The sequence below is a fragment of the Rhyacophila brunnea genome, unplaced genomic scaffold (genome assembly GCF_057557595.1).
Source record: "Rhyacophila brunnea isolate RB1 unplaced genomic scaffold, BYU_Rbru_1.0 scaffold_17, whole genome shotgun sequence".
NCBI lineage: Eukaryota > Metazoa > Arthropoda > Insecta > Trichoptera > Rhyacophilidae > Rhyacophila > Rhyacophila brunnea.
Window position 1 is genome coordinate 14907885 of NW_028232827.1, and position 24884 is coordinate 14932768.

The 24884-nt window shown below is 32.8% G+C and overlaps 1 protein-coding gene across 4 annotated transcripts in view; it reads left to right on the forward strand.

The window, feature by feature from the left end:
- Window positions 1-522: 522 nt before the first annotated feature.
- LOC147073746 (huntingtin-interacting protein 1-like) overlaps window positions 523-24884 on the forward strand; it is an 87119-nt gene continuing 62757 nt past the window's right edge. For 2 of the 4 annotated variants that reach the window (XM_085944774.1, XM_085944776.1), the window contains exon 1: window positions 523-682. In XM_085944774.1, the coding sequence (XP_085800900.1) occupies window positions 599-682 (84 nt within the window). In that variant the 5' untranslated portion in view covers window positions 523-598. Of the gene's footprint in view, window positions 683-24410; window positions 24844-24884 lie in introns of all 4 variants that reach the window. The other 2 variants (XM_085944775.1, XM_085944777.1) reach the window with 2 other exon arrangements.

Sequence of the window (24884 nt, forward strand, 5' to 3'; positions counted from 1 at the left end):
CATTTAGGGTGTTATTTCCTAAATTAATGTCATGCGAAAGTTGATTGTCTGCTTAAATGATTCGCTATTTAGAGATATAATTTATAATTTAAATAATATTTGCACACAATAAACGGCTTTTGCTACACATTTTTTTGAATGTTTTTTTTGCTCTCCTGAAAAGTTGATAATTTATAGTTAGTGTGTTATTCCATGAGGTAGTCGAATGGTAAGCCTAGTTAGTAGGTAGGTATATTAAATAACTCAAATATCGCAGAACTTTCAATTTCTTTGCGTAGAAATAGCAAAACAATTTGTTTCAAAACTCAAAAATTAATAAATTACCAACACTTAAATTATTTTTGTACAATAACGTGTTTCAGGAAAGCTGAAAAAGTATGTAGGTATTTATAATAATAAAATTGTAAATCAAAATGATAATTAAAAATTTGTTTTATAAAGGTTTTTCTTATATTAATTTATTTGTCGCTAAGTTACAGCCTTGGAATTGACTGTTTGTAAATATTTCAAGCTGGTTGGGTTGGTTGTTGGTTGTGCTTGTGTCAAGTGCAGTGAGTGTTCGTTTATGTGTTGTGAAAATATTGTTAAATGTTAACCGATGGCGTCTATTTCATTGCCTCGAGTTCTTCAACAAAGAAAGAGTAGCTTGGAAATTGAAAGAGAGAACTTCGAAAAGTTTCAGGTAAATAACTTTCAATTTTTTGATTTTCTTTGAACTGTCATAAAATGATTTGTTCGGTCATATAGTGAATCACTCTTTCGTTGCTTAATCTCTAGATTACAAAAATGCGTTGAATATTCGCACGGCAGGAGCGTACATTTTAATCACAGTAACGTATTGTTAATTAGCTAGTTTTAATATAATTTCTAAACTGATTGGACAAGTTATTGAGGGTTATGTCAGATTATTGACAGTTGTTAAGAATTGATTTGTTTTCGTATTTCACCCTCAAACTCTAGCCTAGTATGTAGTGTGTCTGGTAAATTAGTATCTATCAACAACAACATTATATAAATATTCATTTTAAATGCTATATTTAGCTTATTAATTAGATACCTAGATTTTCTGTCAAGATCTATTTGAATATTTTTAAATACACACAATCCACCTAAACTTTTTACCCTATCATTGAAAACCGCTAAATGATAAACAAAATATTGTTTTGTCAGTAGGTATATAAGGTCTGGTAAATCATAAACCTTCAAAGCGTGAGTATTAATAACAAACTTGTGGTAATTGTGCCGCAAATACCGTCATGAGCTTTTATGATTATTTTTACGAAAACAATTTATTCCATGTTGACAATTATAGTAAATACCTTTATCTGTCGGCGCATAGGCTTTTCGATCCACTAATTGTTAATTTAAAATTTGAAATTTTCATACATTTTGATGCATCATTATCACAAAACTAAGATTATATTAGATAATATTAGGTTGGGGTAAGTTAGATTAGGTTAGGTTTGGTCTTAAAAGAAAGTTATAAAATACTCTGTACACCAGCAACATTGCTAATTATTCTTCAGTGTATTATCAGTATAAGGCAGTATATTAATAGGATAGGACAGATTGATATTGATCCAAATATATTGGCCTTCTAAATGTGCCTAAGGCATATTTTGGTCTTAGAGGTCGGTTCCAAAGCTATATACCTAGGTAATTTATACTGTTCCAAAATGTGATTAATTTTATTTAGGTACCTAATAATTAACGAAAATGGGTAGTTGTAAATAATGTTAAATGGTTAAGAAAAGTTAAACAGTATACTAAGTACATGTAAATAAGTAATTGGAAATTTTGTGTTCAGCACACACATTTAATATTGCTTTGTTTGGAAAATAATGTTTATTCCGCCATGATATTGTTGTAGAAGGGTCATCTTAATACTCATAACCAAATATTGAACTCAGAAATGTAGGACATTATAATAAATGTTATTCAATTATTTTTGTCTGCTACATACGTACTAACTTAACAACTTATATGTACTAATATATATTAAAAAAAAAAAAAAAAACGCTCGTCACCTGTATATTTGCTTATCATTAAGTGATAATATACCGTTAAACAAGGTGTTTCCTTAGATCTGTATTAATTTAATTTTGTGATTGTTATGTGACCCTAGAAGATCTGTGAATAATCTATTAGCGTTTTTCTTGTATTGGCTCTACAATCCAGTTCTGATCTTAACCGCTTCCCGAAAAGGTCTGTTTACATTTTTTTTTTTGAGACAGGCTTGTTACCCATCTGGTTTATGCTATGGATCCAAACACGCATTAAAAAAATGTGAATTTGTGAAATGTGAGATTTCAACCGAATTCATAAGCGCACATTTACACCACTTAACATTACAGCGCTTTTAAGCATACTTTAACAAAGACAATAATCATATTATATTATGGACCAACTTTTGACTATAAATAGAAGGCACCTTATAGCACCTGTACATGTGCACAGATTTATTTGCACCAATAATGTGTAAAAGTAACGTAAAAGTACTGACTGTCTCTCCAATCTCATTCTTCATGCTTAAGCGAGACGTGATATTGTCATTGTATGGTGCTATTTGATAGACAGGTTCGTAGAGAATCGTAAACATCAAAATATTCTGTGCGGTGTAGTTCGTATTTCTTCCGGCAGATTCGCCACTATCGTTCTACTGCGCATGCGCACCGCCATGCAAGTACCAATTATTGCGTGAAAATTCATAAGCTTCTGAACTTTTTTGATTCATGCATGCAATCTTATAACTTGCACGATAATACGTGTTTACACGTGCATATTCTGGTTATGACTGCGATAATACGTACTGTCAGTAGTAAATCCATGCATGTGTAAACGGGGTGTTATACACTATTTCTGTTACGAGATTTTAAATTATTTAGTAAACGTGCACAGTTGGTAAACACCACAAATAATAACATCGATAAAATCTCAGTTGCCATTCCGATTTTCTTATTTGACTATTTTTCATCGTGACAGATTGTCTTTTTATACGTCCTCTAAATTGGCAAAATGTCATAGCAGTAGAGTGAAGTTCTCTGCAAATGAAGCTACAATTACTAAGTCGTTGCTAATTTAATCAGTGGTCTTTTTTTGCTTTAATTTCATACATTTAGGCTCCATCTCTATAGGAGGTTTTCAACATCTTTGACCAATATAATATAATATAATATGTGGGCATTTTCGCCAAAGTTTGTACATTGCGTTTTTGGCATGTCCCATGACTTTGATTGATTTTTTCATAGTTATTATATTATAAAATGTTGGAAAGTTATGTACTTTTAACATGCAAATTTATTAATTTACTCTATTCAATCAGTTAAATACAACTATCTGACCTGTATATATTTTTAATTGATTATTTAGATCGAAAGGTAGTGCGTTTTTACCATGTCCCACCCATAAATTCAAATAAACAAAGTCTGATTTCGTCATTAATTTTGAGTGTGTAAAATTAAATTCGTAGTGTTTTCAACAGCTTACATTATATATTTTTGGAAAATATATAGTTTTTTCGTAAATTTGTACCAATATTGAAAAAAAATCACGTTTAAAGTGTGTCCCAGGATATTTGAAAAAGTGGAACTCCACATTCCGTTACCACGATTTTAGCATGAAGGCGAAAAATTTTCACTATAAATATGTTTTTTTTTAATGTAGCAACATTTTTGTATAACACTGATCGCCATGTACACTTTAAATTGTTGGTGTGTGTCGGTATCGCTATCGGAACAGGTTGCTTTCTGGGTTGGTCATTTAAGAAGTTCCACTACTGTTACCACGATTTATAAGGTAAGAAAACACATATTTCTATTTCACATACTACACATATGGAGCTTATCTTTCATACTACAGATATAATAAAACATATCGCAGGTTTAACAATAAAACTAAGCTAAATTTTGGCTTCAAACACTTCTGAAACAGAATCCGTTACTTCCATTCCGAAACTATATTGGTGGTAACGTATATGTGGAATGTAAAAGTAACGAAATGGCATGCATAAAGTTGGGTTTACAGTGTGTGTTTAGTTCTTCATAGATTATAAAAATTTTATTTTGTCTGTTCGTATGAAAAACAAAAATATTTTCATTAAAAAATATAGAAAATAACCTGACTATAATATAATAATATAATAAAGATTAAAAAAGTATGTGATATGTCTGAATACGCAAAAATAGCGCACATAAAAGTATGGAGATAAAAAAAAACAACAGAAGGAAAAGAAAAAACACCAGACTGAAATAATTGCGAGACAGGCACTGGCTCTGTCATACTCTTTCTGTTATACGCCACCAAAATTTTAAAACTTCTCCATACATTTTAGGCATAGAAATTTATAAAAATGTATGAAAAAGTATTTTTTTGTCACGTTTAACAGAAATGTGTACTCGATTAGATTTAATACCTAGAACTGTAGGTATTCACGAAATGTCAGAAAAGTACGTCTTGATTACAATCAACCTGTATAGCTACATTTTATGTTGATGAATACAATTAAATTTCAAGACAACATACAGTCGAACTTGGTTATTACGAGGAAGATGGGACCGACTGAATTTGCTTGTTATAAGCGTTACTCGTTATATCAGAGAATAGGTATTTTTAAATGAGCATGTCACATTACACAAAAAGTCGAAAATAAAAAATTTGGAAACCATCGTAAAAATCCCCGAAACGAGCATGGCATTCATAAACTACAAAAGAAGTTGTTTATTGTAATTAACGCTGGTAGGTACCTACGGACTTCACAAACCTTGGATTTTTCAACCATATGCGTGGATACTTTTTTATTATTGTCGGTGAAACACCAATAAGGTAGGTACTTAGACACTTTACTAGTGTCATAAACGTAATCCGACCCCGGCGGCATCCTGTCCAATCGGATTTTATTGCTTAGGGTCGAAATGTTTTAAAACGGTCGACACATTAACAGTATTTTAGCTCGGTATATCCGATAAGTTGCTCGTTATAACAGTGAAAAAATTAAATGTATGGCGAAAATCATAAACCAATTGTCAACAAATGTTTCGTTATTACATCCGAGATCTCGCTATGTCCGAGATCGTAATAACCGAGTTTGACTATAATTATTTTCGTAAAAGTTATATACTCCGTGCCGCGCTAGGAACTCGCGTCTGAATCCCTTGCTGATTTTTTTTTCATATATTGTTAATTTGCTTAAAAATATTTTTTATCTGAGTTACAAATAATATAAATGCCAAATAAAGTTATGGTAATGTATAGTGTGTCAAAATTATTACCTACCTTATTTTACAAGTATTGTGAAATTTATTATAAAATATATCTATTTTAGTGATTAAGTTTGATTTGTTTTGTTATTTTGACGCACGTTGAATATTTATCTGTCTATCAAAAAATTCAAATAAATTTCATAAAACAAAAATTTGTTTTTATGGTAACATGTAACTTAAGCTTTACAAATTACACTCCGTTACCATTTCGTTCCATTCCGAAAATGTCCCCAAAAAAGTTGAACGTTAACTATTTTTCATTTGATTATTAAATAACGAAACTTATTTATTTTTCCAATAAAATTTAGTAAAAGTGATTATTGTCTTTAAAAAAATAGCAGAACGAACATTGATTGGTTTTTTCAAATACTAAAGGAAAAATGCTCTGCCATTATAGACATAGGGTAACGGAGGGGAACGAAATGTGCCCAAGAATTAAAATTCAATAATATTTTTTGACTATTTGTAGTTTTATTTTGAAGTGTATGGTTTTTTTAATCTAATAGAGCTCTTTTAAGTGATAAAAAGTGTTTCATTCATGTTTTAAAAGCTAAGTTTCGTAGTCACGGAACGGAAACTTATTATGCCCAATTTCATAATAAAAATGATATAAATATTGTATTAATCAATATTTTGCTGAAAAATTGCTATCACCAATTCAGCAATAGAACAAGGAATCTGCTAGCTATATAAAAATGGTTAATTTGAGTGAAAAAATAATATTACCCAAATTTCAAACATGTACAAACTTTGGCGAAAATGCCCATGTACTTAGTAACCCCAGCATGCATTCATACGAGTTAGGTTGCTCTCTCTACATATTTCGCTATCTTCAATTCTTCTTCTTTCGGTGCCATCTTCCATTGAAGGTTGGCGACCAATTTGCAGTAGGTACACTTTCCTATTGTGGGTCAGTCGTATCAGATACCCAACGCCTTGGATATTGAGTAAATTACGGAGGTTGTGTAGCCAAGACATCGTTTTACCTACCAGTACCTTCCCCTGCCAACTTATAATGTATACCTAGTCTTTCAAAGTTTCTGATATGCATACGCTCGATTATTACTATGTACTTGCCACTGGTAATACTCAATACTTAGCAATTTTTTAATGTTTACCTTGACACATAATAACAATTTAACTATGTAGGATTTTATAAAATATATACTTACTTTCAATTTCAATTTATTTATTTATTTTTTTAACATATTGTGGACATTACAAATTATAAGTTTAAGACATTCACAACATGACATTTAGAAACAAAGATATATAAATATAACAGTATTACATAAAAAAGAGATAGATCAGTAGATAAATTAGATAGGTACAAGGAAGTACACCGGACGAGTTAAGCAGACCCTATTTTAAGAATTTATAAAACAACGTCCACCTAAACTCATTCTCACGTAGGTGGAATATATCAACACCCGAAGCAATTTCGTTGAACATAGTTATCGCCCTCCCAAGTGGCAGGTTGGTTCTGCACCTTGGGAGAATAAACAACTGATGGTCTCTATTTCTACTTAATACCTAGCATAATATTTTGAATAGATTTATTATTCCATGTGTACCTATATATAATGAAATTACAACTTAAGAAACTAGCGACACCTTTGAACACTATGAAATTCTGATTTTTTCTAGTTAGTCGAATATGATGGAACAGATTTTCTGCTCAATACTTGGTGTTGCTATTATATTACATTAGGTACTGTATATTTTAACATTTTATAACACATTTAACACTGTCAAAGTGTGTATTGTTGCTCTTTTCATTTGTTATCATTTTACATTCATCCAATAGTCAGTTTCATTATGTAATAATAATTTATCGATTGAATGGGTGTTACAAAAATAAATATATATATATTTTTTATACGTTTTTTCTAATACATAGGTAAGTACCTAAGTACATGTTTATAAAGTTTTTCACAATGATGTTTTTTCAATATAACAAATATTCCATGCCAAAATCTTGTTTAGAGAATGTTCTGAATATATTTGGAATATATTATTTTTTAAATTAGGTAAGTACTTCATACATTCTATGGAAACATTAGTGATTTTTTTTTATTTCTTGTCTTCAACAACCAGTCTAATTAATAATATTTTTAATAATTTGAATATATCCTATTCTAAATATTTCCCACTGAATATTTTAACTGGAATTACACCCTGTAATGAGTGGGACCCGTCCATGAGGATTCTATTAGTTAAGGTTAGGTAGCATCATTGACAAAAATTTAGTTTTCTTTAAGAACGTTCATGTTTGGATCACTGAACCGCCCCCAAATTTATTATAATGTGTTAGTATTGGGTATACGATAAATAGGCGAAAATTGAGGGAGACGGATTTTTTTTTGCAAATTTTAGCTCAATATTATACACCTACGAAGGAAACTTATTCGCCAAGTCAACATTCACTCATTGTTTCAATGGAATTATATACTACACTATCTGATTTAAGATTGTCAATCTATCATGTTAGTATATTACAGGATATGTGATAATTGACGACTATTATAGATATATACTTGATATAGATAGACACTAGCCTAACCTAACACGTAAAGTGTTCAGGCTAAATTTTGCAACCTTAAAAGAATTCTATGTATTGTTTTTATTGTGTACTATAAAATAGTAATTCAATTTGTGTGTGAGTCAGGGTATGGACCTAATAGGTTGAGCAAGTGGCTGACATCCATTTCTCGTAAAAAACAAAATCTGTTAATACAATCCTCTACTCTGTGGAGGCCCATATGATCCTATTAGGATCGGACATGGTCGAAAAAAAAATAGTGCACACTATTGTCAGCAGCGGCGGCCCCTCTTTTACCATGCAAGTGCTACGCACTGCCTGGATTTTTGAAGACATCGCTCAACTTTTCATTCTTATCCATATGTGTATCACTGACTTAGCGAAGTAGAACATGTAGCAGTATTATGAACAATACTCCGTTCATGAGCGCAAAGCGATTGTGTCCAAATAGATTTTCTGTTTGCACAGGATTACAGTGAGGTCATTGTATACTACTTAAACGGTGGTCAAATGTTCCTGTATTGGCGTTTTGTGTAGAATTTTTTTACACACTTTTAGATCGGTGCACGAAACGAAGGACTCTAGAAACAAAAACGCCAGTTTCTGTTTTATAACAATGTTGGTGAGTTAATTTTTAACAATTTTACAGTTAACATTTTTAATGAATCGCCAACATTTTACGAAAATAGAAACTGCCGCGTTTATTTCTAAACCACTCAAATACATTCAAAATAATAAAAAAACACATCAGCCGGTTTTTTAGTTGGCTGACGCATTGTTCGCGGAGCATAAAGCCATCAACTGTGACATTTATATTTCTTTATTGATATTAAATCATTCTAGCTGTTCAAAAACTTTTTTGAGAAATAGTATAAATAAACAAAGACATTTAATTTACCTTCTGAGAAGTTGGTAAGAGAACATGGCAGCCTTCGGTGATTGAGGTAATTATGAAAAGACGCTTTACGACCTTACGTGGCTAGGACACGTGTTCCGGATGCCGCCAAAGAGTGTGACACTTCGTACCCTTATGGCCCAGCCATACCTGAAATTGTCCGAACTTGTCCGTGAACCTGAAATTGTCCGAGAACTAAACATACGAAGGATGTTGAAATACATATCTACCTACATTTTTATTTCATGTGCTATCCAAAAAACATTATTAATGAATAGTATTTATTTTGAATGTGTAAGACCTATTACATAATTATTAAAAAAATAGGTACATATTGCTTAATTCTAATGCATATTTAAAAAAAACGTGGAATATAGTTTATTATAAAAAGAAAGTGACTTTTTATTACTTACCCGATTGGTTTAAATTTAGTCTGACACTTTTACAAACAAGTAACGCAACTTTACTTTTAGTTGGTAGGTACAATAATTATTGTATTTTGTTGGTAAGTAAAGCCAATGCAAGAAATAATTTATACTTATAAAAAATGATTATTAACGTGGTCACCCACAGATTATTTTTTTATTCAAAGCTAGCGGATCGCTGAGAACAAGACAAAAAAAACTGCCGACAGTATCGAATCACCCAGGGCTGTCGAAGACGTCTTACTTGTTTTTATGATAAATTGTTTTTAATTGTGTGCAATTTGGCGGAAAATATAATATATACAGTTGCTTACCATTCGGTTATCCAATGAGCTGGGTTTTGTTTACTCTTCTGCCGACATCCTACAGTTTTATTTTTTATCTTGCCCATCTCGCGTAAGGCTATCTGATATTATAAAAGTCACACAGTACAACAGTGTTTAAATCTAATATGTAATTGCACCGGTTTAATTAAAAACTATAACGAAATTAACATTTTAATGATTTACAGATTTTCCTATGTTATATCAACTTAATAGCAATTTTAATGAGACAAGATACATATTACGATATATCCAAAATACACATCATCAGATAATATGTGAAATATTTTGATAAGCAAAAAAATAAGAACAATAGAAAAATAACATAACATAATCAGCTAGTCTTTTCATAATTATTTTAGATGAATGTTGTATGCCGTTTGACGCTTGGAAGTATGTAATTATTCCATCTGTACAGTAAGCTATTTTTAACTTTAAATTTGTAACTCTTTAAAACATACCATTAGTTTGATATTATTTTGACAGCCCTGTATTCCTTCGGCCGGCATCAGGTTACGTCGCATACATGTTATGTTTGAAGGTAATAATAATAATAATGATTATTATTCATTCGACCGAGAATTGTAATTAATAATTATTGCGTTTCTTAAAATAAATCCCCGATGGTTAGAGGTTTTTGAGGTTAGACTGAATTAAAATGACGTCCTTTCAACGCTGAGATTACTCTCTGAATGAACTATGAATGACCTTGTTGCTGTTCAGCTCACTCTTAATTAATAAAGCCGTAGGTTTACCTTTCGGACATTTTTTAACCAGCATTGATTTCTCCAGTGATTATCTTTAACTTCTTCGAGCTCGAAGGACATATAAATAAAATACGATAAAAGTATTTTAACAAACATAATAATTATGGTGTGATTATTTCTTTCTACTGTCACGTTTTCACTTCCTTGTCTCTTATCATTTAACGGTCTAATACAGGGGTTCACGAACTTTTTCGTCAAAGGGACAATTTTTCAAATCAAAAATATTTGGCGGGCCGCTCTTTCTTTGTATAGGTACCTATATTTTATGTTTTTAAAAAACATAAGGCAAAAAAATCATCGTGTAATCTTATATTTTTAACTAAATATAAGTACATTATTATTACTCTTATTAATATACTAAAAAATAATATTTAATTTTTTCACCCTGTGATTTATGCAACTGTTTGTATGAAACTAAATCCTGCAATCTAGGTTCAAATTTTCTAGACCATTCATTCTTGCAAGAGGATATTTAATTGTAAATGTAATTTTTAATTTTCGATATAAAGAATAAAAAATAAAACAAATTTAACATAACTCTCGCGGGACACATCAACAAGTCACGCGGGACACACTTTGTGAACCCCTGGTCTAATACATATGTAGAGGAACGACAAATTCTTCTGGCATTGCAGCCACAACGAAATCACTTTGCAACGGTGTTAGTGTCATTTCAAAGTAACAATACCAATACCTAAATGAGAAGCCTGCTAGAAGAATCTGACACCATTCTACATACTTACTCTTAACGAATATTTGGTTAAGTGTTTTTATATTACATATTAATGCCTAGTCCAGACCAAAATACATTGGTTGGGTGATCAAATGAACATTTTATGCCAGATATACCAACACAAAATGCTCAATATTTATTTTGTTGTGAAAGATTTGGTTTGAGTTCCATTGCGCGCATCGTCACTATTCTACTTCATTTTAAAGCACAGCTATTCACATCTTATCTTTCTTTCACTCCTGTGGCAGGCCGTGAGTGGTGCAATATGAATCAAGTGATACGACGAGGCCACATGTCTTTCACTTAAGCTGGTTAAGAAAATGCAGATAGGAATGGTTAATGCTTCGCCTTTAAAATCTCAATGAAATCATATTATTATGTCACAGCTGAACGTACACGGTTGTTATATTTTCGCGATTCAATTCATATGGTGCGATCAACCGAATTCCGTTTATTTTAGCGATCGAAGCGTTGGACATGTCCGTTCTTTATAAACTGTTGGAAAGTTCTATCAAAAGTGTTTCCGAATATTCACGTACACTTTCAACAATTTAATATTAGTTTTTGATACCAAGGGTCGAGGAAATAGTATTCAAAAAGTGGCTAAAACAAGTTGGTGTTTGCCTTTGGTGTATTTTGCGAGTGTGGTGAGATTCAGACCATGGAGCGAATTGTGGAGTCGTGTCCTTCTGCGGAGGAGTTTCAGCCAACCAAAAGCTATTGCGTAGCCTTGCCGGTTCCACTGTATTAGTTATATGATTTTGTTTCCTAATGATTTTCTTTTTGAACAAAATGTTTTAAGTCTTATTTTTGTTATTATGGCCATATAGACATATACAAATGTCGATGAATTTTTGTTTCCCGACGTGTATGGAAAACATTATTCATATAGGTACGTATCGACTGTCAAGAAAAACAAGGCAAACAGAGTTACGTACGAGGGGAGTTCCATAAGTTCGCGGAATGGTGATGAAAGTAGCAAGTATTGGGGTTAAAATTATTTTTTTATTGTTAGTTAATCCTTTTAAGTTATACTTGTGCAATTTCAAATTGATTGTTTTATTAAATCGCTTCCAATATTCAAAAGAGCAAACGAAAGTCGGTGATAATTTAAAAAAATGTCAAATATTGAGCTCCGTGCAGTATATAAATTCCACACTAAACAGGGAAAAATTGTGGAAACCATCCAAAATGAAATGAAATTGGTTTATGGCACTCTTTGTTGTGGTAAAACCATGCTTTACAAATGGTCACATTTATTGTGATATTATATTATACCCTTAATTTTACCTAAAACACCATTAATAAAATGCTTCTGTAGAGTGTCCCACTGCCTTTAAGCCTAGCGATGGGTAGGGGGGCCTGCCAAAGATCCTGGCCTGGGGGCCATGTCTCTATTGTATAAGTTAACTTAATTTAATCTTAGACCATAACAAAAACGTTTTTGTGTCTCCTGTAAAATTTGATTTGAGTGGGTTAAGTCCTTTTGCCTTTTAAAAATGGATATTTTCTCGGTCTGGACTGAGCTTAAGATGTAAAAAAATATGCTTCAGCTTCATTAGTTATATTATATTTTTGGTGTTATCTTATCATTGATTGAGGCCAGACTTGTCAATGTGGTTCGTAAACGACGGTCACAGGTAAATATTTGATAACGTTCAATAGAGATGCGATACAGTGATAGAATGTAGGTAATGCGTTCGTATTGACAATTAAAAATACATAATAGATATACTTGGGTAATCATGATTATTTTTAATTAAAAACTGGGTGAAATGCGATACAACAGTATCTAATGGATATTTACCCAACAGTGACTTCGATAACAAGTTAATTATAATAGTATTAGATTGAAGGTGTCACAAACCTTTTTTTGCGTATAAGTCGATATCTATATAATTTTTTAAATCATTCCCTCGCACTACGTATTATAAAAAAAAATAGGTACCTATAACATAAAATGCCAAGTAGGTAACTATTTGACCTTAACCAATATTATTTTATTTTTATAAATATTTTCATCAGAAACAACAGCTTTGTATCACCACAGTAGGTACTTCCCTTATATTAAATTTATAAATTGATGTATCAAATTCAAATCTGAATAAGTACATTTTTCAATGCACGAATGTAATAATTATAATTAGGGGGCACTTTGAAGTTCATTGCCCCACCAAACCACACCGCCCCGCACCACACCATCATTTTTTATGACAAGGAATGTCTCAAGAGCGGTTACTCAAGACTGATGTCATCATGCACTCAAGTGTGCTTTGACTAAATTTTCACGACTTGCACATGGGAGAGGACTACGTAGAGGCAAAATTACAAAACTGCTGAGCAATTTAAAGCAATATGACGCCGAATATTTTCTAAATGCAACAAAATTGGCCTATGTGGCGACCAGGTCGGACGGTCATGTACTTTTGTTGTTTGATGCTATGTATAATGTATTAGTTTTTTTTCCCATTCGTTTGAGTACGTCATCTTATATTGTCATCTCTTCTCTATTTGTCATCTATTTCCCGTTTAACGTTCATACCTCCATGTCATAGATCATTTAAAATAACATATATAATCGAGAGGAAGTATCAATTACTAATGCAGTTTCACGTTTAGGTTGAGGTTTCAATTGCTGAAGAGCGTCTCACTTGAGAAAGGCACTCCTTGCTATATAAATTCTTATTGAAGTGAAATCTTTTTAGTCTGGTGTAGCTAATTCGCCAGTACTGCGAATTCGGCTGATGTGTTACGAGAACCCGTCATAGCCAACTCGAACCACTAACTTTAGGCCCGTTTCAGACGGGACACCGGTGTCGCGCTAGATATAATATATGATGCCTTTGTATTATATTCATGTACGCCCCAGAGCTAATGAGTTAACGCGTGTCCGGTACACTTTTCCGTCGGCCGCTACATTCTCAATCCGCCGGTACATTTGTTTTTATTACCTGAAACCTATTATTAGTCTGAAACGGGCCTGGTTGATAGCTAAATGAATCATTCCGACTGTGGACATTTTTGAGAACACAACGCGTCGAAAGGGTTAATATACGAGGTGGATTGGTTTGATTTCGAGTTGTCAGGCCAACCGCGTAATCGCTCGACCTTTCTGCGAAATTAGTACTTACCTACATGATGCATTTGATGCATTGAAGACCTGCCATACTACATATTGCCTACTTTGGGTATTTTGTTATTTTCGTATACAAATATGTTGACTATGTAACTGATTTGTGGCTTTGTGAGTGCATTGGCGATGTTCACACATTGACAGCTAATTATTGAATAAGTTACACCAACGAATCGTATTTTTGCAAATATTTAATTATGCGTTTTCTATTTAAAATAAACAAACACCTAAAATGTTAAAAATTCCCGAAATTAAAATATTATCTGTGATTTTTGTCGGCGGTAAATTTTTCGTGAATCCTGGCCAGCTCGCATACTACGACAATGTAACCCCTGGTATAAACTATGTAATTAAAAATTATTTTAATGAGGTACTTAAAAGCAGATAAGCAGCTGTTTGACAATATTTTACATTAATTCTTATCACCGTTTTTATTTACTCCAACCTCACGATAAATATTATTGTCGCATTTGTGGACGACGATTCGAGAAGACGAGTCAAAGAGCGCGTTTATTTACTCTGTAGTTCTGGAATAACCACCCTGGGATAAACCCACTATCAATGTGTGTTAGTGTTAACTCTATCGGTACTCTCTGGTATATTTAAAGTGCCCCGTACCGCGTTCCGTGCATTCTGTGATAAACTTTAAACCGGTGACATAAAAATTTCGTGAACGTATTCTTAAAATGGAGAACCAAGGCGGAAGCAAGCAGAGGATCCTGAAGGCGTTTTCCAAGGCGAAGTCCTTCGTCAGCAGAAGTGAATCGATGCAGCCATTATTCGTCGCTGTGGGTGAGGAGGCGATAGACAAGAAAGCGGAAACGCCAAGGACGTATTTCTCCGGCTTCAATGAAGATTTGTCAAGAACGGGGAGGTTTTTGGCGATCCGTCAGACGTAACTGTCACAATACGTTTCATCGAATAACTCATAAGAAAAATAAGACTGTTCTCAATAATTGATATCGACGACATAGTTGGAAGTGGAAGATAAAATGCCGTATTGTACATTTCAACACATGCACCAGCGATACGATGGTGACCTTATTTGGCTTCGATGAAGATTTGAAAGTATTGAAAGGTTTCACTATTTATTCGGGCAACCTCGGATACAATAAGAAAAATGTGCTCCATATTTTATCGAGAAGCCAATAATATTATTATAACATTATTTAAAACGTAAACTGTTCTTTCAATACTGTAATAATCGGAGCCTACCCATAGACTACAATATAAAATTTCTTCGTCATAATTTTGAATTATGGCTGTAGAATACTGATATTATTTGACACCCTATATTTCTGTATTATATTTGGGTTGTAACATTATAGATCTTGTTAAAATGAATAATATGACGTATCGAATTATTAAATTTCAGATTGTTTATTTTTCGGTTACAATAATCATATCAGATTGTAAGTACTTAATTGTGAATTTTATTGTGTTGTTTTGTTGACTGTTATTGATTTTATTTGTTGTATCCGGCGAAAGCGGATATTGCCAGAGCAATATTATTATCGTTTTGAATATCGATATATTTTTAAGAAAATGTTTTAAATTTATCTTCTAAATATAATGTGAAAATAATAATTTGCTTGATTTCATTTATTGATGAGAAACCGTTGTTTCTATTTGCCATATAAAAAAGTAATTGACATGAAATGCATTTATGTACAAAAGAAATCTGACAAATATAATAAAATAACTATTCTTTTGTATTTTATTATTTTACGGTAAATGTATAGACTGTTCAAAATAATGAAATTGAGTTTAGGAGGAAATAAGATAATATTTAATTGCTCTTATTATATTTACCAAATAAATAAATCTATAAAGAAATTGGTTCAATGTAATTATTATTAATCAAAATGATATTAACCATGTCGTGGATTTAATCCATAATTTATTTTATTCTGTTGACGTTTTACTATAATCATGTTCATGGTAACATTAATAAAACATTTTATATAATACTTTTATTTTTATTTTATTCATCCCAACCTGTTTTTTTTAAATTTAAATTCAAGTAAGTACCTATTCGATAATTTACTACTGAACCTAAAGAATGTTGACAAATTAAATATTGTAGGATTTATAATTAATCCTGAATTAACTTTTCGGAAATATGATGTTTTCATGTCTGGGGCACCTGGCCATCCCCAAATTTTGATAGAGTGTAATAATACATATGTACAACATTTTAGGTATGTATCTGTGTATACGGGAAATATATGAAAAAGGTGTTGGCAGTTTAACAACATGGTTATATAATGTAAGAACATACCTACATAATAATATGAAGTCCAATTGATCGTATTATAAGATTAGCCTAAAAATGAATCGACAATGTGTAATGGGCCTTGTAGTTCAGTGCGTAAGGGGCTGACCTTTCATCCGGGGGCTCCGGGTTCGATTCCGATGAGGTCACAATGTGATTTTTTCAAAGTCTGGGTGTTTGTGATTGTTTCACTTCTACTAACTACACTACTTCCATTGGGCCTCATGGCCTTTTGTAGTATTAAAAATAATAAATAATAAATAGGCCTAGCTGGTGTATAATAGGTTGACCAAAAAGTAGTTGTTTTTTTCTGAAACTTTATACAACAATATATTTATTGTCTGCATGTGGAAAGAGGAGGTAATAACGCATAATATATTTTTTGTTACACGTATCGTATATTCGTTGGAAATCGGATTAATTGAGTAGGTAACTGAGAAAGAGTTAACAACCCGCGTCCAAATAAATGACTGTCCTCCGAAATACAGGACGAGTGGTCATCATACTTATATGTCAGTTGTACTCATTTAATCCTCAGCAACCAAAAAAAAAATATTTTGTTATTTGGAGGAAAATAATGTTATCTCAGAGCAATGATCGTTTTCCTAAACTGTTGGCTATTTATATACATAATTTGATTTAGACGATAAGAAGTTAATCCGCATTCGTGTTGCGTACATACTGCAGAAAAATATTCACGCATACAAATTGCGTGTTTGGTAGGTATCTACATATTAATTATTGTAAATCCATACTTAGGTTTTGCAGAATATTTTTACGTCTTTAAATAATATAAAATCGATACAGGTAGGGTAGGGTATACCTACTCACAGGTTATATTCAATTGGCTTAAATATATTTGTAAGTAAGAATGAGGAGTTTTTGCAGTCGGTACTTGTGTATTTGATTAAATTCGCATAATAAAAACAATATTTTTATTATGCATCTACAATAAAATTATTCTTATCAATATAGGCCAGAAACACTGGAATAAACAATCCTGGTACTTTGTACATCAATATTTGTCTTCATACATTAAATAATGAAGAATTTACTGTAGGTATGCTCAGTTATAGAGCCGCAATAATATTACGTAGATCAGATTGAAAATTATGTACCTACGCTGTTTTATTCAAATTTATAGTTGGTTAAATCATTTCAAGACATCCAGTGTTTGTTTAGTTAAAATACATTATAATTTTGAAAAACAATAATGTCTTCAAAAAAGTTGGACTTATCTAGTGGAATCCGAACTCACACCTTTCACTGTCCTTTTTATTGTCGTATTCAATTATGAATCTACACGTAATTTAAGAATGTTGGATTCTTATTAATGCATACATGACAACATTTCGTATTTTGTTCACTCAGTAAATTTATTAAGCCTACTTTATAACGATTACTATGTGAATGACACGAAATAGATTTGATAAAATAGCAAATTTTTCTTGGGGATACTTTTATCTAGAAGCTATTTTATTCACAATAATTATTTTGTATTTACTTGTTACGTTAAAATTAAAATATTTTCTATATTGTTTATTTAATTTATAAATAGCCCAATTTCTGTAGAAAATCATTATAACCTAGGGAAATTAACACAATATGTTATGGATCGCCACTGTTTGAGATATCTTTACGAGAATTCGTTGTAAACGATTCGCTGAACTTAATGGGTATATGCATGGTTCCAAACACGTCATATTATATTGTTTAAATATGCATGTTAAATTGGCCCACTGGTTAGGAGGCGAATGTCCTATCATGTACTCCTCGATGGATGTAATCATTTTTGTTTCAATAACTTTACTCTACAATTCGATGTGGATCTTGGCCGCCTCACGAAGAGGTTTCTTTTAGACAATTTTGTTAGCCAGTGTTAGCCACCTTTTCAACCTATTATGCCTATGTTCTGGTTTCAAGAGCATATTGAAAAACATGTGAATTTGCCAGACTCCGGAATATGATCTGACCGTTACACAATAATATAAGAGGTAATCATTTTAAGGATTTTTTAAAAATGTCTTTCTTATTCTCTCTTTGTGAGTAGTGAGTATTGTTGTATTTTGGCAATTTTATGTTATGAATGAGTTGTAGGGAAATTTTATCTAACCTCACAGTTGATAATTCCAGTTTGTATTGGTGACAATCATTGACACTATTCAATTTGTATTTTTGAGATACTGCGGTCACGTAGGCACACACACTTTCTCTCTCACACACACCAATGTAATATTATTGTACTTTTCTATGTAGAAATGCATAGTTACGATATCAATGAGTGTACCCAAAGAAATTGAACTATATAGGAGAATAGTCTTCGACATTATTTTATATTATGACATTTGAACGCATTTACCGAACGAATGGAGCATGGTATAACTTTCGTAAATTCCATAAATATTATTAAATACGGCTAAGTTGGTATTTTCCATTTTTTAACTTATGCAATCGATGCCACTCTTTAACACTCCCGTTACTGTAGTATCACCGTAGGTTACCCAGCCCATTAAACTGAAAATATTTCAGTTGATATGCACTTTGTCATCTTCATATTTTGGCTATTCCTAGAATCATCTAATTAATCTAATTAAAATGTTGTCTAAACAGTCAAAACTGTCTATCTCGCACTAAAAGTTAGCACAGCCAAGATAGTTGCTGTTAAAACATATCAGTTATTGTAACAATAATTACAACTAACTTATTGAAAAATTACAATAAGTACCCCAATACGACAATATGAAAAACTACCCTCGATAGCTGCCGATAGCAGTCTTGTGTATAGAATAGATGTGCAGGTGTTAATCTCTAGATTTAAAATCTGGTATCTAAGTGTCTGGGTATGGGGAATGTACTTACCTGGAAAACCGGTGGCGCTAGTAAGATTTTCTTAACCCCCCCCCCCCGTCTCCCGCCACATTAAATATCAATGAATGAATATAAGATATTTTTTTAAACCCCAAACCATTTTTCTGCATGCGCTCCTGAAACTGTCCAATACCACGCGTGGCCAGACCGATGTAAAACCATCGCCCCATGCCTCTTGCACTAAATAGTTTCACCTTTCAACCATTACCAGTTGTATACGAAAATTATTGATTATACTGTACACTAGTGGCGAAGAGTGCCTGTTAGAGGGGCATAATATAATATATGACAGGAAAAATGCACACTTGGAACAGTTGTACGTACGAGATATAAAGTTGAATTTTCTTTATTCTTCAATATTTTACTGATAAACATGCATCTTTTTCACACCCATACTTTTGTTTGTATTCAATAATGTAGTATTGAACAAACATAATTATAATATAAGTATTATAACCAATAGAAAAAATCTTTTTGAAAAAAGTAGACACCCCGCAGGAATCGACCAGCATCTCACGCACATAGACCACTATGGTAAAGGAGTCATACTTAATTGCGACAAATTTTAACTAATGGCTTTTTAATATTCACTGAAGCGCTTTCCAAATTGAGCTACTATTGGCGATCGACTTTTGTATTTTAAATCAAAGAAGGTATTACTTTAATTATTACTAACCGACGTCACGGATCACTCCAAGATTTTTTGATGTAACTTACTTGAACTTGCTAATAATTTTTAATTCCCCAATAATATATAAATGTAATTAAGTAATATATTTATGTAATATATTATATTTTATTCATGTTAATACAAATATATTTAGATAAACTTTTAACTTTGTAATAATCCAGATTAGATTAGAAATTGTACGTTCAATGTGCCGAAAAATAAATGTCGATTTGAATTATTATTTATGGGGCCACACACATTTCTTTAGAAGCCAAGGTGTTACATAGGTTACCGTTTGCTGTCTAGTATTCGCTAATATGATTTTTAAGGTAAGCGCATCTACTCATCTAGTAACGAGTCTTCGCGACTTCAGTATACAGAAACTGTTTTAAAATATTGAAGTATCGATTCTAAAGCCAGTCGTTCCTGACAAATGACTGAACTGTCAAATGCTATATTATTCTACTATGCCGGCGCGTAACAATATGTTGTCCTAGCGGCGAGTGCTGCGAGGAAATCCTCAATTAATTTTGAGCCCGTTACAAAGTATCTACGAATGACAACTCTTTACTATTCATACATAATTCGTTCAGCCGTGTTACTATTCCACTGCTGGATGAATGAATGTCCACTAAAACTATCATAATATTATGTTACTTGCCAATAAATAAATTTTATTTATTGAAAGTATTATCATATTTTAATATTTATAAGTTGGTAAAAGTGTGGCAGTTACTATTATAGCGCCTGTAGTACACGTGCATGGATTTATTTGCAGCAATAGTTTGTATTTTAAACTATCGCGATAATAACTGGTTACATATAAAAGTGCTGACTGTCTCGCTAATCTCATTCACAAGAGTAAGCGAGACTCGATGTTGTCATTTTATAGTACTTACTATTTGACAGGTAGTGAAAATCGGTTAACATCAAAATGAGTCTGCGCGGTGTTGTTCATTTTTTTTACCGGCACGTTTGCCACTATCGTTCTACTGCGCAGGCACAGATATCGGACAAATCTAACTATCGCGTGAAAATTCAGAAGCTTACGAACTTTTTTGATTCGTGCATGCAATCTTGCAACTTGCATGATAATGCATATTTACACGAGGATTTTCTTGTTTTGGCCGCGATAATACGTACGGTTAGCAGTAAATACATGCACGTGTAGGATGGGGTATTAGATACGTTTTGCACAATATGAGTTATAACACTTGTCTTATTATGTGATTAGCCACGGCCATACCATCGAGTGTATTGTTAGCTTTGAATAAGTGGTTGTGTTTATCATCGGAAATGTCACTTCGAGATAGTTCACCATTACCGCATAGGTACTACTCATATCGAAAGAAAACATCTATACTTTTTAACATCTCTAATCATCAATCGATGTTAACCTACTGGCGGGCGAAGGCCTATCCATAGGTCTTTCCGCCCCCTCGATATATAATAGCTTTTTGCTGCCTGTAACGCCTGTCGCATAACGCTCCAACAGCTTTTTTGAATAATGCATCATCATGCAATTTTGGATTGGAACATGTCGATATCGGCAGCAATGTGGTTAAACACAAATATTGCCCTCTCAATTCGAATCACTGATGGCAGGTTATCTCTATTTACGAATTGGGAGAACATGATCCCGATTTCTTAAATACAGATCAACAAAACCGAATAGTTTTCATTTACACTACGCGTAAAGACACGTACACACGTAGCGAACCATGGCGACTATAAACATACCACATACGTGTGAAATTCAATAGTTTTGACAGAAAACATAACGTAGTTAGAGCGACGCCGAGCAAGAGAAAACGACGTAAGAGCAGTTGGAAATAGTAACAATAATAATATTTAAATTTACCCTATGTAATTCGTGCACAGTAGAATAAAACGCAATCTGCGCAATTTCAGGGTTAAGTTGTTCAACTAATAGTAGGCAAGCAGCGTGGGTATGGCTGCAAGTCAGGTGTTGATCACAAGAATCAAAACACGGATTGTCTGGGCATGAGAAACGCACATAGGGCTGTAATGCAGTCTGTGATTGCACCTCAGAGCAATAATACTAAAAAGTCAGGGTATTGTCAGGCGATATGCAGCTGTTTTCTTTGCGTATGATACACAGTAGCTTTATACCATCATAATATTGTTTCTCAGTACAGCTACCACATTTAAACACAAGACAATTAATCATATTTACCATTAATATTTTCGCATAAAAACTATAGTTTTCAGCAACACGTACCTACTCGCAGTGTTTACCCTAACCGCATCATAACTCATATTACTGAGATTATACGCGTGCCGAATGCCTTCTCACTCGCACTTGTTTAGTTTTGCCATTGGTTGCACCGATTCGCTCCCATGGCAAGACGCTGCGTTGCACCTTTACATGCCACGTGGGCCATTCGTAATTTTTGTCCTCAGTAATGTGGCCTTATTAAGTAGGTACCTAGTTTGTTTTGATCGTAAGCACTAATATTATTTTATCTTTGTACTTTGGCATTGAACTTTTCCTGTGATATCGCGGACGTTTAATCTCACAATGTAATATAATCAAAGTTATTGTGGGAATACCGGAATTCATAATTTTCTAACGTTTTATGTATATTATTTATATTTATGTTTCAATGAACTGCGTGTTTCAGGTCAAATGTCTATTTGAATAAAATTATTTACTACTTAATATACTAATTATCAAAGATTTTCGAGTTAGATTAAATAATAATAATAACAAGGTCTTAAGAATAACCTTCAATAAATAGAGCAATAAATTAAGTTACTGTTATTATTTTACCACACGAAAGAAAGCTGATAGTAAACTACTTATATATCCGTTCACTTTTAAACTGCAATTGATAATGTTAGAGGCCATCCATAGACTGAAACTGTATGCGGTTTAGAACGATTTGCCATACTAAACTTATGATTTCTGTTCATGAAAATATATTTTCACTAAGTTTGTAAGTGTAAGACAGTAAGTGTATCAGAAATAATAAGTTTAGTATGGGACATGGTTCTAAACCTCATACGGTTTCAGTCGTTTCAGACTATGGATGGCCTTTAAATCTATTGATCGATTCGATTAAAATTTTATTTAACAAAATACACGATAAGTACTATCACTCGAGTATCTGCTTGGTGACATTTAAATTTTAATTCGAATCGATTTAAAGTTTGTACCGTTCCATATTTTGAATATTTTTAGCGGAGCGGGATTTCACCTTTCATCTTCAGGCACTACGCATATCGGCCGATGGTAAAACTGACATCGATTATAGTTATATATATTTTACTAAATTAACGTAGATATTAAAATATCGTGAACACGCATTATTGGTAATTTAAAAAATGTTGTCTTATCGTGTCATCAACGTAATCTACTTAAATTATACTTATTTTTATTTACTTAAAACGCTAAATGGTGATGCTTACATCCACAGTCTATAACATCTATACATTCTAAACTGAACTAATCCCCGTTTACACGTGCATGCAGCGCTCGAAATGGAAAAGTTAACGAACCGGAGCCCTCGACAGTTTTCTAAAGATATTTACATAGTTATCAAATTTTATGTGTGTTTCATAAAAATAAGTGTGTTAGATTTCCTATTATATGGCCTATCTAGCTCGGACGGTCAATTTCTTTTCCACGAGACGGAGCGATAACTTTACCGATTTCACGAACAGGAACGGAGCTCCGGTGCGCTCCGGTCCATTTCGAGCCCTGCGAGCATGGATGTACTGTGCACAGTAAGAAAATGTATGGGGAAACATGTATTATCCTGCAGTTGGCAAAATTGCGTGCATAAATGAAACAAGATTGGAAGATTCCAAATTGTGATGATTTCTTGGGCGCAAGATTATTTTCGATCTGCGCCTGCGCAGTAGAGCGATAGAGAGCGAGATGGCGATAGAGAACATGCCGGTAAAAAATGAACTACCCATTCTGAGCTCCGATTTTCAATACGACCTGTCAGATAGTAGTATAAAATGACAACATCACGCCTCGCTTACTCTGGAAGAATGAGATTGGAGAGACAGTCAGCATCTTTACGTGTAAACAGTTATTGTCATGACAGTTTAAAATAAGCACAATTGCCGATAGTAATCCCATGCATGTGTACAGGCGCTATAAACCTAAATAGACACATAAGTCTATGTGTTCAAATTCTGCATGCATTTAAATAATTAATGATGTGGTTTTCTGTCGTCGGTAAAATTTCATTATTGAACATTTCGTCAACGTTACTCGTCCATGTTAATATATTATTATCAATGTCCACATGGTACAAAAATCCTTTTCGCAAAACGAGTAAATATATTTTGATCCAGGATACGGATGCTTGTGATGTCCTCCTTATCGGGGTTACGGGTTATACATAGTTATTAATAGAATCTATACTTTTAATGCGACCAAATGTAATTTCATACAGTTCCAAATTTAATAATTTCCATATTTGCATGACGTCTCAATTTTATGTGTCTATTAACAAAATTAACATTTGTTTTTTCAATTTACAGGTTCATGATGCCATGTAAGCATGCCGCTTGTATTAACACCACCGACCTAACGATCTTCAAAGAAAAATCCGGTGTCGGCTTCACTATCTTCACTAGCTGATAATCTTACTAACTGGCTTAATGCATGACTATCTCTAAGTTCTAATTTCAAAAATCTGGTGCCTATTCTTCACTTGTAAACTGAAACGGTAACTAACGAATAAACTTTGCGTTCTTTTTTTGAATGAGTGTACCAACGTTGTGCAGTGTTACAAGTTGAGAAAGGTGAATACAATATTGTTAAAAATATTGCGTTTGGGATCATTGAGGGAATACTTCATCATCAGATTCTTTGGTTAAAGGATCGTTGCACTTGGCACTGCCTGATTTTCTCACTAATTTATATCGAGGAGCTATCAGCATGGCGGCAACAGACAAACTGTTTATGCAACTGGTAAGTTCTCTTGTTGGATGGCTGTGAATGTTTTTTTTGTG